General features: G+C 36.7%; 1 protein-coding gene across 1 annotated transcript in view; it reads left to right on the top strand.

Annotated features, from left to right (window-relative positions):
• The window catches only part of TTC6 (tetratricopeptide repeat domain 6), a 249006-nt gene that overhangs the window by 140041 nt on the left and 88790 nt on the right, over positions 1 to 20175 (top strand). The window contains exons 11-16 of the mRNA XM_012555603.2: positions 82 to 145; positions 3464 to 3837; positions 9255 to 9714; positions 10193 to 10322; positions 12094 to 12266; positions 14006 to 14142. Coding sequence (XP_012411057.2) covers positions 82 to 145; positions 3464 to 3837; positions 9255 to 9714; positions 10193 to 10322; positions 12094 to 12266; positions 14006 to 14142 — 1338 coding nt within the window. The remainder of the gene's footprint in view (positions 1 to 81; positions 146 to 3463; positions 3838 to 9254; positions 9715 to 10192; positions 10323 to 12093; positions 12267 to 14005; positions 14143 to 20175) is intronic.

Here is a 20175-nt window from a genome sequence, read left to right as displayed (position 1 = left end):
CATATGATATTTTAGTTTGCCTAATAGTATCTGTGGTCAATATGTATTTATCATTTTATTTATTTTACAGTCATTACAAAGAAAAACTGCATCACTTCAAGATATCCGACAATATGTCAGAAGCCCACAGTCTCTACAATTAAGGGTATTAAAATTCTCGGTTTTTATTATCCAAAAGAAATGTTTATGCTTTTAGCAGTAATAATCACCTTTATGCTTTTTTGTTTGCTTTTCTAAGATAGTATAGTCAGTTGATTCACCCAGAGCTGGTTGCAAGTTAGATTCAAGTTTATATTTCGTGGCCCCTGTAAGGTTGGGGTTGATGATACCAACTGAATATTTTCAACAGCTCTTGGAAATTTCTCTTACATTCATAGTTTAACTTTACCTGGTATATTATAAACCAAGTCACTCATAATATTGATCCCCATTTGCATAGGGCTCACAGTTTTAAAGTGCTTTCATGGACACTATTCCAGTTTGATCTTGAGCCTCACAGTATCCCTATGAGGAAGGTGAGACAGATACTATCCTTGTTTATTCTTTATATATGAAATAACAAAGGTCAGAAAGTGATAGCTTTGCAAGCTGGGACTTAAGCCCACACATTCTCTCCCTATGTGTAGTGTACTTTCCTCTGCACCAAAGAGCCACACTCCTTTCTGAGTGGCTGGTTCTTACCCATTTAGTGCCATTGACACCCAGCTTGCAGCTTTTGTTTTTCTTTTTTTGAAATCCTGAAATTGACTTCCTCGTTTCTCCTTTTCACTTGTTTTTTACCTGCTTAATTTCAGCCTGCTTCCCATTGCATTTCCAACCTTGTGCCAGCTTCTCCCTTTTTATTGACTTTTTGATTCCTCTGTTTTTACCCTTTTACACTGACACTGTCTTTACGACTTTTTTTCTCTGAAATTATTTCTTCAACCTGCCTCGCCTGCCCAGCTTTTGCCTCTTACGGGAGTTTCTGAAATAACCAGGGTTATTTCATGCTGTTTTTGAGATTCGTTCTTTCTTGTGGGGGTATGGGTTGTTGAGAAGTTGTTGAAGAAGCTGGCAAGTGGCACTTTCCTGATACAAGTGACATCCATGAAGACTCATGGCCTGGCCAGAGCCAAAGAGGTTCTGATGTAGAAAGTAACAGGCGGGCCCAGCAGGAGGACAAGGTGAATCAGAAGGGTAGGAAGAGAGTAAAAGGTATATGTTCATTCTAAGAGATGGAAGGGGGATTGCAGAAAACCTGGCTTGCTAAAGCACAGCTGTGATTTTTTTGGATAGAACAGATGTGTTTTATCATCTGTAGTCTGGAAGCACCATTTAAAACATTCTGGTAGCTCTGCTTTATAGTTATAAAACTCTGTCAATGATTCCTTCCCCAGTGTTCTATAGTGGTGTACCGTATTTTTACCCAAGTAACACGTGTGTTACATGTTTTTTGCCAAGCACGCCCTCCCCCATGAGGTATTTTTGTAAGATGGCTATGCTAATTTCTTTTTACAGCAACATGTAATAAAAATTAGCATGGTGTACTTATGAACTTGGGGAGGAAGGAGGGCACGGTTGGCAAAAAAAAGCCATATGACACACGCGTTATTTGTGTAAAAATACAGTAAACTGCTTCTCTGCATAATTCATATCAGCAGGGAGTGAATATGGGTATCTTATAGTCTACTTTTTGCTGTCACGTGTGTTTTCTTACTATATATATGTAAATATAAAACCCATTGCTGTTGAGTTGATTCGACTCATAGCGACCCTATAGGACAGAGTAGAACTGCTCCATAGGATTTCCAAGGAGTGGCTGGGAGATTCAGACTGCTGACCTGTTGTTTAACAGCCAAGCTCTCCACTGAGCCTCCAGGGCCCCATATATATATTTATATATACATATACATATTTATATATAAATGTTATGGTATATATAATATGTATATACATATACGCATATATATACACATATACATATTTTCTATATTCTATGTATTTATCCCTGGGTGGCGCAAATGGTTAAGTGCTTGACTGCTAGCCAAAAGGTTGATGGTTTGAACCCACCCAGAGGCACCTTGGAAGACAGGCCTAGCAATCTGCTTTTGAAAGGTTGTTCCATATATTTATCTAATCTCTTCTAGTACATTCTATGTATTTATCTAATCTCTTCTAATTATGCGTTGAGGTATATAGTTTCTTGAGATAGAGGGAAGTGCAGTAAGTCATGGAAGGTCAATATCTCCTCCTATTACACTTAAGCACATCTTAAGTAAATAACTAATACCACTTGCCGTTGATTCGATTCTGACTTATAGTGACCCTATAGGATAGAGTAGAACTGCCCCATAGAGTTTCCAAGGCTGTAGTTTTTACAGAAGCAGACTGTCACGTATTTTTCCCACGGAGTGGCTGGTAAGTTTGAACTGCTTGCTGAACTTTTAGATGGCAGCTGAGCACTTAACCACTGCACCACAAAGGCTAACTTGTATGAATTGTTATGTTTAAAATTTGGGCTCAAATTCACTATAAAGTAAAACATCTCAATGACCAATTATTAATTATTAGCAAAATGAAATGCAGTTAGTTTGACAGTAACTCAGTAGACAGGAGACGCTATCTCAAAGGATTGGAAATAGTATCTCTTTCTATTATTAGTAATGAGCATTATTAGAGTTTCAAGTATTAATGTATTTATAGTTATCATAAAATTCTCTAATGATTAGATAAACTAAAGTAATATATATGACTATTGTTGTTAGTTGCCACTGAGTCGATTCCAACTCAAGGCAACCCCAAGTGTGTAGAATAGAACTGCACTCCATAGGGTTTTCAAGGCTGTGACCTTTTGGAAGCAGATCTCCAGGCCTTACTTCCAAGGCACCTTTGGGTAGGTTTGAACCACCAACCTTTTGGTTAGTAATCCAGTGCTTAACCATTTGCACCACGCAGGATGTCTGTATATGGCTGGAATTTGTTACTTAAGTATATATATATTGAACTGAAAGTTATTGTAGAAAGTATTTGAGCAGTATTGTATAGAAATTTGATGTTGGTAAAGTGTTTTTGAAAATAGACTCACAAATTATTTTTATAAGATAAGCCATTTGAATATTTTTTACCCATGGCACTAATTTTTTTGTGTTAAAAGTAGAGTATGTACTTTATTTGGATATGTAAAGAGCATTCTCTTTCAATTAAGAGTATAGAAAGTCACAATTAGTGCATATACATTTTATAGTGTTATTTATAAGTACCTAATGAAATGTCATATGACCAACCAAATTTATGTACTTTGCTTTAACTAACCCATTATTAACTTTATAAGTTGACTTTTTGAATAATCTTAAGAATGCTGATTTAAAATTCTTTCAATAAAGTGATCAAAATACATTAATAGTAATTTTGTAAATGAATTCATTTTAAATGGACAGCAACTAAATTGATTTTATATTTTTCTATCTCTTTATTTCCTTATAAGAGAGTAAAATCTGCAGTTGAATTGAGGAAGGAGGAGACCACAGCTCCCTTACATATCCACGATGATACGCAAAACAATATAAAAGTGGTGATGTTTCAGAAAGCAAAGGAGTTTGAGCGTCAGATGACTGAGAAAATTAAACCTGAGGAACCCACCACTGTGAAAGGAAGTATAGATACCATCTTAGACAGTTTTCAGAGCAAACAAAATTTAAGACAGCTGTCTGCCTCTCTCATTGAAGCATCTAGACAAGCTGGCATTAGTTACATTATTTATCCCAAGAAAAAGAAGATGAACTGGAAGAAACAATCGAGCTTTGACAGACTTGGAATTGTGTATGAAGAGTTATCCAGGCCTCCAAGAATTCTTAAAAGGTTTTATTTAATCAGTAATTATTATATTTTAAGGAATATATTAGAGTTTGGGCCTTAATCTTATAATTTCACCCATTGAAGTTATTATTTTATTCAGCACTGAAAATATGCTGAACTTTTAGCTAAAAGACAATTCCTTATTTTAAAATATATGAGTATTTAATAGTATAAATATATGAATCGTTAAAACTATAATTTAAAGGTGGGGCTGATTTAGGAATATGAAGTAAGACTAAATCCACTTGATGGCAAAGCAGTCTTTCACTGGGAAGAAATCAAATCTGTCAAGCTATTTAAGTGATCTAGCACCGAAAAACCAACCCCTGCTCCAGACAAATACCATCCACTCAAAAATCAAAATATATTGCTAGTATTTAACTGTTTTCAAATTTTAAATTATTAAGTTGAATAATAAAACTAGATAGGCAGACTGTTTTAGTATGTTGTGAACCCTCTCAGGAATCAACACACAGAAATAATTTGTTTTAGAAGACTTCAGGTAGGTTTTTCTAAGTTGACAAATGTTTCAGATGAGAACCAGAAATTTGCTTATGCATTTTCGAAACATTTGCTGATTTCAGAGCGTCACAAATCTTCCCCATCCTAGAAAGGTCCAGTATTAATACACACAGCACCATTCTGGCCACAGTCTAAATGGCTTCTATCTTTATAAAGGATATAAGCAGATGAAACCTTGCTTCTGTGAGGTGTTGGACTGTTTACTGACCTTTTATTATTTTGATTTTAAAGTTGGGGGGATTTATTTGCCTTTTAATAACTGAATTTGTACATTTGTGTATGCCGCCAGCACGTGTAATGTAGGTATGAGCTTTAGGGGAAATTTTACTACATACTCCTAGGCCACGTTGCAAAATTTTTTTGTCAGTGGGACCTGGCCTGGCCTTCTTGTCAAGTGAGGGGTTTTGGAATGTGAACTTGGTTGGGTCTGAGAGTGCGATAAGAGGCTGTAAACCTCCACTTTGGCTGGTTAGGTTTATGCCTGTAAGACTGTAAAATGGTGGGGGAAGTAGTAGTAGTAGTGTCAGTTCCTGTTTAACTTCAGGGAGGATAATGCAAATCAAGATCAGCCCAAAGCTTATCCCTGTGTGGTAGAAGTCAAACACACCTCCACTCTCCAACCTTTTTTTACCAATTCTGACACCAGCCATCCCTCCCATGGTACTCTTTACTTCTCTTCTGGGTTCGATAATCCATTGCACTGGACACACAGAACTCACAGACTATACTTACAGTTAAGTGGCTTATTAAGGAACAGGGTGCAGCTCAGGATCAGGATCAGGAAGCATGTAGGCAGAGTCTCTTTTCTTCAGTGCAGGACAGCTCTCTCAGTTCCTTTCGACCGTGCAGGCCTCCTCTTAGCCCCCGCTCCTCTTGGCCCCCTGAGGACAGGCTCCTCTTGGCCCTGCCATCTGTCACCGCCAGCTGTGCTGCTAGATCCCTTCCAGTCCTCTCGCTGTCTTCAGTGTTATAGCCTTTGACCAGTGTTACAGCTCTTTTAGGAGATGCCTTGCCTCCTGTCTATTTCTTCTTTCTGCTTTCTTCCTTGTTTTTTCCTGCTGCTTCTCTTCTTGCTTCTTTCTATCTGACTTTCTTCCTGCTGCTTCTCTTGCTTCTCTCTGTCTGAAAAACCTGTGAGGTGCTGCATATATACACAAAGTCTGTGTCAATTTTAAAGCATGGCACTCCCATCAGGGTCATGAACTGATCAATCCCCTCTTGGTAGGGCACAAACACTTCATTTGCATATTAGGCATGGCCGGGCTACAACTCATTTCCTTTACATAGTCTATTGACCAATCCTTGCAAGGTGCCTACCAATCACAGGGCAGGCTGCAGCCTAGGACCAGATAAAAAGTATCAAAACCAAGGTGTTTATGGCTTGCCCAGGAAATGTCAACCTGGACAAAAGTAACAAACCCTCTGGGGTAGAAAACTAGGACAAAGGTAACTCCTCAGGGCTTAGGGGAAAAATCTTTCAAGCTGTTTTTCCAAAGAACCAAGGCAAAAGACCACATAAAAGAACTCATTTCACTACAAAGACCTAGAAGTTTTCCACATATTAAAGTCAGAGAACATCTGTCTCATTTCTAAAGACCTGTAATCACTTAGTCATTGCCACAGATATTTGTGAGTTAAAATCCTGTGATTACCATTTTGTCCCTGTAGTTTATTGTGGTAATTGTGTTCACCTTGTCTGTAATGGTAAAGTAGTATCAGTTGGATTTTACCGCTCTGGGATCCCATTATTCCTTTTGGGATCAGTGAACCAAATTCCTTTGCCTCTTCTCCCCCACTCCCATTTCTATCCAGCTCTGACGTCTGCACTCACAAGGCTTTTGGAGAGTATTATGCCCTCTCACCAATGCATTCTCAATGCTTTGGTGAAGGAAATGGCCTTTGGATTTTCCAAGGGCGAAGGTTTGGCTAAAGATATTGCATATTGTGGATCAACTCCCATTTCCTTTAACTTTAGAACACATTTCTGTGTAGCAGTTGTTCTTAAAGTGTAGGCCGTGGACCAGCAGCATCAAGCATTATCTGGTGTTATGGATTGAATTGTGTCCCCCCAGTGATATGTTGAATTCCTAATTCCTGATACCTGTGAATGCGACCTTGTTTGGAAATAGGCTGTTTGAAAATGTCACCAGTTAATGTGAGGTCATACTGGAGGAGGGTGTGTTCTAATCCAATATGAGTGGTATCCTTATGCAAGAGGAGAGGAGACACAGACAGATACGGAGGTAAAAGGAATCAACACAGCTGACACCCTGGTTTGGACTTCTATCCTCCAGAACTGTGAGACAATAAATTTCTGTTATTATAAGCCACCCAGTTTGCAGTAGTTTGTTACGGCAGCCCTAGGAAACTAACATACCTGAGAAGTTGTGAAAAATGTAAATTCGAGGACTCCACCCTAAGTTTACTAAATTAGAGACTGGGGATAAATCCCAGCAATCTGTGTTTTAAAAAGCCTTCCAGGTGACTGATGTATGCTGGCGTTTTGGAACCACTTGCTGGAATATGCCAGGGAATTCTAGCCAAGGCTGCACTGGTGAAGGCAGCCAAAGTTGATCCAAGGCTACCTCTGTAGAGGAGGCATGCAAAAATCTGAGAGAATATAGTGGTAGTGGCTCCATGAGAGGGTTCAGAAGGTCACAGATGAGTGATTTGGGGGCATACTTAAATTAGGTTTAACACACTGTACGAGGCAGTGCTGCAGTGCAGTCCTTGAAAGGTATTTATGCAGGAGAGGGTTGAATCTTTCAGACGGAGGAAGTTGGCAAAACCCTTCAGCCAGTCTTCTCTGGCAAGGGAAGTTCAGTGAAATTTGGAGATTCAAAATTCTCAGCCTCATTTATGCCTGCTCAAATGTTTCAATTCCATGTTTCAGTTTCTGACTCCTTCCCTAAAAGCTTCGTTTCCTTGGTGTACAAAATTTAGGAGGTTTGAGCATTTAATCGTCAGTGAAACCATTCTTTTGGGCTCTAAGAAGAAGTCAAGTGACTCCACAATTTTTATAATCATTGTGTCCTATTAGCTAAGTGATAGCTACTTGATCCCCCAGTGCCTTACCTTCCACCTGTACATCACCCCCTGCCTACCGCTGGTGCTAGTTTGAAAAGTTTTGATACCATCACATGCCATAGGTTACCTGTGTCCTATTTCATCCTGGCAAGAAGACTACCCCGGAATCCTTTGTATGTTGTATGTGTTTTCTGGGTCCACCTCTGGTACCAATTACTTTGTCAGGGTTCCTGTAGGAAACAGATAGAACTCTCAAATTAGGATAATTCTAGGAGAGTTTGATAAAGGGCAATTTACAAAGTTGTAGTTAGGTTGTAGGGAAACCGCAAATGATAATGTAGTGTTCTGGGGCTAGAAATAGTAGAAGCTGTTTGTATCCCTAGGTTTGAGAGGACAAAAAGAGGGAGTGATTACTGGAACCTGGAAGAAAACAGTTGTATAAAGAGGGTTGCTTTGAAAGAAAGAGTGAAATCTGGTTAAGGATCACAGCTAGCCTGAGGTGACCCTGACAGAGGGAGCGAGAGGAGTCAATACCTCGACTTCACTCGCCTTTTTCTCTCTGCTGGGACTTCTCATTGGACAAACTCAATTAGAAGACAGAGAGCAAGGCATCCTGTGATGTAGCCCAAACAGATTAGTTTCCCAGGGTAGAGAGCACGACGGAGAAGGGTAGAAATGAATCTGGAGGCACAAGCAAAATATATCTGGTAGAGAAGGCCTCTCTTAGGCGACATTTGATCAGAGATGTGAATGAGAAGAGACCAGCCAGTCAGAAGGGCTGGAAAGCACAATGGCCTTAAGGCTCACTCACACGATGATGTGTCTGGAGAATAGGGAGTGAGGGGAAAGAGTAGTGGGATCAGTGACATATGCTGGTGCCTCGTCATGTTCAGCTTTGTAACCCATGGTGAAAATTTTGGCTTGTATTCTAGGTAATAGAGAAGTTCTTGGAGGGAGTGACATGATCTGATTTATATTTATAAAACACACACACACACACACAAATATGCTGGCTGCCATGTGGAGAATGGATTAGACGAAAAGCAAGAGTAGAAGCAGAGAATTAAGTTATGCACTCTAGACAGGATAGATGATGGTGGCTTGTACTAAAGTGTGGAGTGGAGAGTGAAGTGTCAGAAAGGAGAGAGAAGGAAATTGACTTTCCTCACTTTTATTCTCCTGGTGTTTAGCACTAGATCTTTCTCATAGTACCTACTAAGTAAATATTTATGAAATGATTGGGATTAACAATTTTTCCCCAATAGAATGTATTTATCCATCTATCTCCTATGGCTAGAATAATATCAGCCCTACAGTAAATGTTGCTGAATGAAAATTGTGTTGCAAATGGAGAATTTGAGGGGGGAATCCTAGAATTCTAGCATTTGAAAGCATATTAGGTGTTATCTAATTTAATCCCCTAATAAAAAAGAATGAAGTCTGGGATGTCTACTGGGTAGCCTGCTATGTGTGTAGTCAAATCCTTCATTCTTCTTGCTTCCTCAAGTTCATGGCCTCTCCAACCTCTTGGATACCATTTCCTTTCTCGCGTCAAGGTTTATCTCCTTAATTCTGCATTGTAATTCTTTTTGTTGGGGAGGCTGTAAATTAAACCTGAAAGGAGCGTTGATCCCATTATATCAGTACTCTAGGGAGACTACATCTTTAAAAACAGCTTCTTTTGCTTTCATGAACTTTACAGAGCTTCTTCATACAGTGAAAAGGAGGATTTGGGTTGCATAAAAGAAGCATGTAATTTTATTTCTATAATAAAAGAAAAAAATAGTAAGTTTGTGTGTGGTAGAGTTGATGTAGTGATTACAAAGATAATTATATTTCTGTAATTAAAAAATCACTCTTTTTAAAACTAGATCATTGTCTCATGGAATGCTTCATGAACAGAAGAAATATCTGCTCAAAGTTCCCTTGTATGAACGTCAGATTCAGTGTCCCAGCCTACCTTCATGTTTAGATTTTGAAGAATTTGTCCAAAGTAAAGGAGGAATTCCAGGAAATACTGATGCTCGAACATGGGCTATTAATATGTGGATGAAGCATAAAACTCAGCCTAAAGCTACACAAAAGAAGGTTGTTAAAGTATCTCTTGTAAAAGACAAGCCTGAAGTGAAAGAACCTCCAAAAATAGAATTAAGTGATTCTTTGGAGTCTGATCTTCCTCCAGAGGTCATTAAATATTATAAATCTGAAGTGGAGATTTTGACTGAAGAAATAAATAATAAGAAAAAATTTTCTGCATTTTCATATTGTAGACGTGGAGCTATTTATAGGAAACTGGGCAAGTTAAAGAGTGCCATGAGTGATCTACAGAAAGTAAGTTTTCTCTAATCATAATAACAGTATTCACATTTACACCTGCTGTGAATTGTTTCATAATTTTTTACTATAACTTTCAACAATGGATAATTGTACTGTAACACAAGGGATGTGTAAATAAGTATAATTATTGACATTTTCAAATAATTAATTTTAAAAGCACTAGATTTTGTTTGTCAGATTGTGAGGTATTATATTATCCTCTACACTTACTGGAGCCCTGGTGGTGCAGTGGTTAAGAGCTACAGCTGCTAACCAAAGGTCAGCAGTTCAAATCCACCAGCCACTCCTTGGAAACCCTATTGGGCAGTTCTACTCTGTACTATAGGGTCACTATGAGTTGGAATGAACTCAATGGCAATGGATTTGGTTTATACACTTACTAAACCATTGAGATAAATAACGTTTGAGAATTTTATGTTATCTTTTTTTTAAACAAATTAACTTTAATTGAATTTATATATATATTATCTAGGCTATATCCTTGGAGCCATTGTTTCTCAATGCCTATTGGCACCGACATTTCATTTATCTTTTCCAAGACAAAATTAATGAAGCTTTGGATGACTTGAATTTTATAAATAAATACAATAAAAATAATGCAGGTGGGTTGTCTGTGGAGACAGTCTTATAATCTATATCTTTGCCTAAGTTTTTGCCTTTTACCACTGTTGTAATGATAAATAAATCAGTGTATATATAAGTCCTAAAGAAAATGATTGTGACTTTCCTAAATTAAATTTTTTATTTTTGATATTGTAAATTCAAGACTCATAGGATACTACATTGTTTTCAAAATACTCATCAAGGTTTGAAATATAAGTATCATTGATATACACTACAGCAAACTGGTTCCTCACTGCTCATCTCAAAAGAGGAATATGAACTTAAAAATTTTAGTTATAGAAACTTAAAGGGGAACAATCAGAAGATGGCAATATAAGCAGCTTCATGTTCTCGTCCCTCCTGCCCTTGCATCAGAAACACCAAAAAATAAACAGAAACTGGTAGAACCGACTTTGTCAGAACTCTGGAAACTAGTCAAAGATCTACAGCAACTAAGTGAATGCTGAATCAAGAAAGAGGCTACTTTAAAATGTTGGGAAAGTTTTGGTGTTCTATCCTACCCCCACCCCACCCCACCAATTCAGTGCCTATCTTAAAACTGTGGTAGCTTATACTCTCAGAGTCTAGTGACCCTGGTCTCTGGCTCCAGAGGGAACAGAGTAGACTTTATTTGAAAATTACTGTGTGTGCATCTGTTCTTACCTATCTAAGTGCTGCCTAAAGGACTGATGCAAGGCACCCATTTCTGTTTGGCTTGTCTCAGATCTCATGCAAGGCGGAAAAGTGACAGGCATTGCCTGAAAACTGAAACCGGCTGTAGTTGCCTGGAACAGAAAAATGCAGGGTACGTAAAGCAGGCAGGCTATAAATGGCTAAAAATCTTTATTTTTTATTTGAGCTTATTAGACTATTTTTAAAGCAATTGCGTGTATAGGCTTTTTGGATAATAGGCTCAAGCCTCCTGTGAAGAAACAAACAACTTGAGGCCAATCACGGAGACCATCTTTGGCTCATTTATAGAACAGTGTATACCTAAAAGAATTGAAAACAGAGATCAAACAGATAATTGCAGGCCAGTGTTCATAGCATTATTCACAATAGCCAAAAAGTGGAAATAACCCAAATGCCCATCCATGGATGAATGGATAAACAAAATGTGGATATACGTACAATGGAATATTACTCAGCCATAAAAATAATCAAATTCTGATATATACTGCAACATGGATAAGCCTTGAAAACATTATGCAAAGCGAAATAAGTCAGACACAAAAGGACAAATATTGTACCACTCCACTTATATGAGGTATCTAGAACAGGCAAACATGAAGAGAAAGCAGAATAGTTGTTACCAGTGGTTGGAAGAAAGAAATGTGGAGTTACTGTTTAATGGGTGCAAAATTTCTGTTTGAAGATAGCGGTAATAGTTACACAACATTATAAATGTATTTAATGCCACTGAATTGCATGCTTAAATTGCTTAAAATGATCAATTTTATGTTATGTATGTTTTATCACAATAAAAGTTAAAAAGCAAAAAAAAAAAAAAAAAGATTATGAAACAAATCAGACCTACAGAAAGGTAAAAGGTAATTTTTGTCTCTTCAAATTGAGAATACTTTTAACCACAAATGAGTATTTACCCAGCCATTGAGAACAAATTTGGCATTGCTGAAATTAAAAAGAAGAAGCTTAAATGTTTAAGAAAGTATAATGGAGAAAAACTATTCTGAGAGAGATTAATGTTTTAAAAATTTTCATAGTAGAAGGTTCATAACATTAAAATTTATCTTTTTTAATCTTCTTTAGAGGCATATTTGTCAAAGGCTGAAATTTTCAGGGAAAAAAATGACATTACTTTGGCAATTCTAAACTATACTCAGGCAATTAAATGCAAGCCCACAGTTGCTGATATGTATTTCAGGAGGGGTGAGATGTATGAAATATCAAACCAGGTGTTGGCCATTGATGACTTTTCTAAAGTAAGCTTTATAATATATAATACTGCCAATTATATATTTTAAATCATAAGTTTCTCATGCTAATAGTATAATAAGTTTTTGAAAGTCTTTTCATATAGGTTGCATAGTCAAAATTAATTTATTAAAGCTTAGGACCTAGAATTTTTATTACTGGAATTGATACTAACACTATATCAGTGATTTTTTTAATACTGGTGAATGCATGTATTCACATCAAACATTTGTGTTGAGGGGCATTGAAACAGCTCTGAGGGGGTCCTGAATTTTCCAGCTCTTTCTTTCAAACCATGACACAGTGGTTGAAGAAACCTTTGAAAATTGCTTCTTTCCCTCAAACAATATAGAATATTATTTCCCACTTTTTAACTTGAGACGGCATTGATTCTCTTCTGCAATGAACCTATCTGCTCTCAAAGAAGCTGTGTTCACTGGTAATTTATTCGTTCAGTTACTCACAAATATTTTTTGACTAAGGCACTGTTATGTAGTGGATAAATGGCGGTGACTAAAACAGACATGTTTCCTGATTACATGAGCATATAGTTAAAGAACAGATATTAAAGAAATAAGCACATATATAAATGCATAAAGGAAAGAAAGATGGTGAGGGGGATAATTTGTTTGGTGGAGGAATGTCAGGGAATCCTGCTTGAGGAAGTGAATTTTTAGCTGACCTGGACTTGAGAATAGAGTCAGTACAAAATATGCCCCTCATTGTAGCAGAGTTGTAATCTTGGTCTCCTGACTCTTACCTCTAAAATCTTAGTTCAATTGAGAATTTAGAAGATATTACTTAAATAATTTATTTCTCCATGCTCCCAACTTCTCTGTTTTTTAATCCATGATGGTGAGCCACACACTTGACATTCTTCTGCTTGAGGACAATATGTTTAAGTTTAGTAAATTCTGGTCTAAAAGTGACCAAAAAATCTCTTTTAAAATATCTTTTAGATTTTCTATTCTGTTTGTTTCCTCTATCTGGCACCAAAAGTTTAAAATAGATTAATGCAGCACCTTGAGGTCAACCAAGTTTCAAAATCTTTAGTTTTTTGTTGTTTATTTGTTTTGTTTTAAAAATGCTTGGTAACTTCCTTTGTGCTTCAGTTCTTTTCTACTATCAATAGATGAGCTTTACAGCTGAATATAGGGTTGCTGTGAGTCAGAATCGACTTGACGAAGCAGTGGGTTTATATAGTCATTTAGTGCGTTCACTCTATTGCCTCGTATATAAATGAGAAATGAATGAACTATGCATATACTAATTCATTTCTTTTTACCATTTTAGGGACTGGGTAAATCTTTATTTGATGTGATTGAATCAGCCTTGATGTGGTTTAATATGTGTCATCTTCAGTTATGATAAAAAGCTGTAATACGCTCAATATATTGAATGTCTACTCTAGTTGAACAATTCACTTTTGATTTTTAGTCAGTAAAACTTTCAGTGGGCAAAAGACTTGGCTTCTTGTATATGCTAGGTTTTTTTTTTTTTTTTTTTTTCCCCCACCTCTGTCTGAGAAAAACCTCCCTTTTCTAGAATTTGATGAGGAATGGATTTCCTAAAGATCTGGTCTTGATTAGATGCAAATCTGAAAGTTATGGAATCTTAAAGTGGTTTGCTTTTATGTACTCTGAAGTTAAAAACAGTTGTAGTCTATCTGACTTGCTGTGGAATTATACACTTCTCTTAGTTTTTTTTTTTTTAATTTATTATATGTTTATGTGCTCTCCCCATGTAGTGTATTTTTTATGATCCCAAAAGAACAGATGCACTATTGAAACGTGGGATGTTTTACTATGAAAATGAAAATTGGATTGCAGCCATACAGGATTTTACAGCCTTGTTAAATATAGACCACCAAAATTCCCATGCGCGGTAAGAATTCTCTTAGATGTGTTTTTTGAAATTATTTTTTTGAAATACATTCTCAGAGAAGTGAATTGTTGAAATACATCAGGTAGCCCTTTAAAAATAGTGAATCAATTTTCAGTGCCACCAGTGAATGAAAATCCTTACCTACACCTTAACAGTAGTGTGTAATTTAATTTAATGGGCATAAAATGACATTTCCGAGTTGTTTCATTTGCATTTCGTAAATACTAGTTAGGTTATCAATTTTTAAAGCATTGGCCTACTACCCATGTTTTTTCTTCCTTGAATTTCTTTTTCATATCCTTTGTATTCATTGAGTACAGAGAGCTGTTTCTATAGTATCTTTTTGTAATTTGAATGTTATACTTTGTTCTGCCAACTTTATTGTGCATTATGTATTTCTCACTTTATTGTTTGCCTTTTAATTATGAAGTTTAAAATGTGTATATAGTCTTACCTGCGCATCTTTTCACTTAAACAATTTTTGTTTGATTTTAAACCATTTGATAGCATAATAAAACATACATCCAGGAAAATGTGCAAAATAGAAATGCACAGCTTAATGATTTATCACAGTGTAGCCGTCAAGAAACAGAACATTTCCAGCACCCTACCAGCCCCCCTTGGGTTGTCACCTCCCCCAGAAGGTAACCACTGTCCTAACTTTTATTTTAATCACTTCCTTGTATTTCTTTATAGTTTCATCACATAAGCGTGTGTCCCTAGACATTCTTAGTTTTACCTGTTTTTTGAATTTTATATAATGAATTAATACTGTAGTTATTCTTTCGTGTCTAACTTTTTTCACTGAATTTTATGTACTGTTGCATGTAGCTCTAGTTTGTACATTTTTTTTGTATAATATTTGATTACATGAATATGTTAAAATGTATTCATTCTACTTTTGATGAACATTTGAGTATTCCTGGTTTTTGATGATTTATGAATACTATTTCCATGAACGTTCTTGTACAAATTTCTTGATGCACACATTCTTGTTGGATATACAACTGGGAGTGGATTATCTGGCTTATAGGGCATGCAAGTGTTCAGCTATAGGGCCAAACTGATTTTTCAAAGTGGTTGTACTACCAGCAGTGTATGTGGTTTCCACACCAACACTGACTACTAATATGATCGGCAAATTTTAGCAATCCTAGTGGGTATGTAGTAGTTTCTCATTGGGTTTTAATTTTCCTTTCCTTCATTACTAGCAAAACTGTGCATTTTTCATATGTTTATTAAACATTTGTATTTCTTCTTTTGGAATTCATGTCCCTTAGGTTGTTTGTCTTATTAATTTGTGTAAGTTCTTATACAGTCTTGATATGGATCCTCAGTTGGTTAAATTTGCAGGAAAATTTTTTCCCATTCTGAATTGTCATTGCACTCTTTATTTTCTTTTGATAAACAGAGTTCTTAAATGTCATGCAGTCTAATTTAGCAGCCTCTTATATGATCTTCTAGAAGGTTTATTGTTTTACCTTTCAAATGTTGATTTACAGTATACCTGGAATTGACTATTGTGTATAGTGTGAGGTAGGGATCAGATTTTATTTTTTCTGTATGCATATCCAGTTTTCCCAGCAACATTTAATTAAAGGCTGTTTCTTTACCACTGTGCCCTGCAGTGCTAGGTTTGTAGGAAATCAAGAGCCACTTATAGATGAATCTATTTTTGAGTCACTTTTTTGTATTCCTGTGGTCTTTTTTGTATCTATCCTTGCATTAATACCAGACTGTCTTAATTACTGTAGTTTCATAAGTCTTGATATCCAGAACGAGTCATTTGATCTTTTCAAGATTCTCAGAGCTTTCTTGGCTTTTTGCATTTGTAAATATATTTTGTTATGTTGAATTATATAGAAATTGGCTTTTTAAGACCAGACTTACTGCTCTGACAGAGACTGGAGAAATCCCGAGAGTATGGCTCCCGGATACGCTTTTAACTCAGTACTGAAGTCATTCCTGAGGTTCACCCTTCAGCCAAAGATTGACAGGCCCATACAACAAATAATAATACATGTAGCTCAGCCATGCATATGAGACTAAATGGGTACACCAGCCCAGAGACAAGGATGAGAAGGCAGGGGACAGGGAAGCTGGATGAATGGAAAGGGGGAGTCCACGGTCAAGAAGGGGAGAGTGTTGGCACCTCATGAGATTGGCAGCCAATAGCACGAAACAATATGTGTATTAATTGTTTAATGAGAAACTAATTTGCTCTGTAAACCTTCATCTAAAGCACAGTAAAAAAAAAAAATGGCTTTTTAATAGGTCAAAATAGCAAAATTTAAGAATTTCACATAGTTTAACCTAATAGGATTGGCTTGGTGATTGCCACAGTAACCTCTTTGTGTTTTGATTCAGGTCGTAGTGAATCTACAGACCAAAAAACCCAACTAAACCAAACCAAACCCAGTACTGTCGAGTTGATTTCCACTCAGAATAACCGTATAAGACAGAGTAGAACTGCTTCACAGGGTTTCTAAGGAGCAGCTGGTGGATTCAAACTGCTGATCCTTTGGTTAGCAGCCAAGCTCTTAACCACTGCACCACTAGGGCCCTGAGTCTACAGACTAGTAGGAGAAAATTCTGCATCTTTACAGTCTTGTGTCTTTCCATCCATGTGCATGGTACATACTTCCTTTTCTTTAGATTTTCATTCATTTTGCACAATAACGTTTCATAGTTTTCTGTAAAGGGCTTTTATGTACATCTTTTGCTTGATATATTCCTAGATATTTGGTACTGATTGGTGTTATTTTAAATACTATTTTAGTATAATTTTATTTTTATCTTTTTATTGCTGGTATATAGAAATGCAGTTAATATGTGTGTATTGAAATTGCCATTCAGAAATCTGGCTAACATTATGAAGTCTATAATTTATTTATAGGTTATTTTGGATTTGTTTCATATGGAATCATATCTTCTGCAAATAATGTCAGTTTTATCTTCCAATCTTTATACTTTTACGTCTTATTTTTTATTCTTATTGTAATGTTTAACAGAAATGGTAATAGCAGGTATCCTTGTCTTATTCACAGTCTCAGAGGGAAATCAATTTATAGTTAATATTTGCATATATATTTTTTCCTTTTATTTTTAAACTTTATATATTATTTTGTTTTTAAAATATGTCTTTAAAACAGCATGTAGTGGAAATTTGTTTTTTAACCAGTTTGATAATGTTTATCTTTTAATTGTAACATTTGCTCTGTTTAATTTATGTGTGTGTGTGTGTGTGTGTGTGTGTGTGTGTGTGTGCATGTCTTAGTTATCTAGTGCTGCTATAACAGAAATACCACAAGTGGATGGCTTTAACAAAGAGAAATTTATCTTCTCACAGTCTAGTAGGCTAGAAGTCCAAATTCAGGGCCTCATCTCCAGGAGAAGGCTTTTTGTCCCTGTTGGCTCTGGAGGAAGGTCCTGGTGGTCAGTCGTTCCCTGAATTAGGAGCTTCTCTGCACAAGGACCCTGGGTCCAAAGGATGCACTGTGCTCCTGGTGCTTCTCTCTTGGTGGCATGAGGTCCCTCTGTCTCTCTGCTCACTTCTCTCTTTTATATCTCAAAAGAGATTGGCTTAAGACAATCTAATCTTGTAGATCTTATCAACATAACTGCCGCTAATCCATCTCATTAACAAAGTGATAGGATTTACAACACATAGGAAAATCACATCAGATGACAAAATGGTGGACAATTATACAGTACTGGGAATCATGGCTAGCCAAGTGGACAGATATTTTTTGGGGGACACAATTCAATCCATGACTGCATGTGTGTGTATATATATGTGTGTGTGTGTGTCACACACACATATATAGACGCACACACACACATCACCTTACTAAGTGCTTTCTATTTTTTCTGTCTACCCTACGTTACTTTTTTTCTTTCTTGCCAACTTTTGGATTGTTTAAGGATGTTTAATGATTCCATTTTTTCTTATATTAGCTTGGAAATTGTATGCTTTTCTATTTTTCTTTTAGGTTTACCCTAGAGACTACTACGTACATCCTTGACTTATCAAAATGTGCTACCTGGTACTTTGGATCTTTTCACAGAAAAAAACATGCAAGAAATGTAGAACACTTTAACTCTTTTTACGCACGTTCCCACTTATATGATATTTTTATATTTTCACACTTATTTTTAACTCTCAAGCTATTAAATATTTTGTAACTAATTTATTTAAATTTACCCTCATATTTACCTTTTAGTGTTTTTTTGTTTTTGTTTTTTCCCTGTATCCTAAATGTTCTATTTAGAATAATTTCCCTTCTGCATTTGCCTTTCCTTTAGGGCCAGTCTACTGGTTACAAATTGTCTTAATTTTTGTTTGTCTAAAAATATCTCTATTTCACCTTTGTCCTTAAAACATTATTTCTGCCTGATATATAATTCTAGATTGGCAGTTATTTTCTTTTAGACTTTGAAATATCAGTACAGTTTCATCTAGATTCCTTTTGTTTGTTTGTTTTGGTGGAGAAATTAGTGGTTAGTCAGTGCCTTTGAAGGTAATGTGTCTTTTTCCGCTGTTGCTTTTAAGGTCTTCTCATTGTCTTTGGGCTTTAACAGATTTGCTATGTTATGCTTAGGAGTGGCTTTCTTTTTTAATTATTAAGTTTATTCAGTTCTTCATAGGTTTATTTTTTTAAATTATGGCTTTTTGTCTTCAGTTTTGAAAAATTCTCAGCTACTGTCTCATTAAATATTGCTTCTGACACATTATTTCCTTTTTTTCTGTGACTCTAATTACATATTATACCTTCTCACTATATCCTTAGTTCTCTAACCATCCTTTCTTTATCTTCTATCTTTTTTGTTTCTCCATGCTTCTTTCTGGATTTCTAAAAATCTTTCTGTCTGTGATGGTTAAGGTTGTGTGTCAGCTTGGCTGGGCCATGATTCTTAGTGGCTTTGAAGTTGTGATGTAATTTGGCAGTTATGTAGTGAAGTGATAACTTCCATAATGAGATCTGATATAATATAATGACCTCCATTATGAGATCTGCTGTGAAGAGCCAGTCAACGGAAAGGGAATTCCCTTGAGGGTGTGGCCTGCATCCAATATAGGTGAACTTTCTGGCAAAGCTTACTGGCTTTTGCTCGCTTTGGATCCTCATCTGACCTCTGGTTCTTGGGACTTACTTGCTTACCTGCCAATCTTGGGATTCGTCAGCCTCCACAGCCTGTGAGCCATTGACCTGTCTTCTTACCTGCCAGTCTTAGGATTCATCAGCCTCTGCAGCCTGTGAGCCAGAGGCCTGCTATCTAATCTGCCAATTTTGGGTTCACCAGCCCCTGTGGCTATGTGAGTCAGGAGAAGCCTCCACCCTGACCTACAGACTTGGGACTTTCCAGTCTCTAAAACTGCGTGAACCATTTCCTTGATATAAATCTCTCCTTCTCTTTCTCTGTCTCCCTCCCTGTCTCTTTCTATCTCTGTGTGTGTGTGTGTGTGTGTGTATATATATATGTACACACACACATACACACACACACACACACACACACACACACACACACTTCACTAGTTTTGCTTCTCTAGAGTACCCAGCATAAGACATTTGGTACTGAGAGTGATTCCAGAGAAACAAAATTGTAAGGATGAGTTTTCTAAATTGGTTCTCAAGTCTGGTTAGTTTTAAAGATGTTGATGACTCTCTTCTAGTAGTAAAAAGGGCACTGCTAATCCATGGCATGAGGTGGTGTCTTAGTCATCTAGTGCTGCTATAACAGAAATACCACAAGTGGATGGTTTTAACAAAGAGAAGTTTATTTCCTCACAGTCAAAGTAGGCTAAAAGTCCAAATTCAGGGCGTGAGCTCCAGGGGAAGCCTTTCTCTGTTGGCCTTCTCATCAGTGTTCCCCCGGACGAGGGAGCTTCTTGGCGCAGGGACCCCTGTCCAAAGGACGTGCTCTGCTCCTGGCCCTGCTTTCTTGATGGTATGAGGTCCCCCTGTCTCACTGCTCACTTCTGTCTTTTATATCTCAAGAGATTGCCTCAGGACACAATCCAGTCTTGTA

The sequence above is a fragment of the Trichechus manatus genome, unplaced genomic scaffold, assembly GCF_000243295.1.
Source record: "Trichechus manatus latirostris isolate Lorelei unplaced genomic scaffold, TriManLat1.0 scaffold00043, whole genome shotgun sequence".
Classification (NCBI taxonomy): Eukaryota; Metazoa; Chordata; class Mammalia; order Sirenia; family Trichechidae; genus Trichechus; species Trichechus manatus.
Note: the sequence above shows the minus strand (reverse complement) of the source record. Positions and strands in the feature narration are given on the sequence as shown.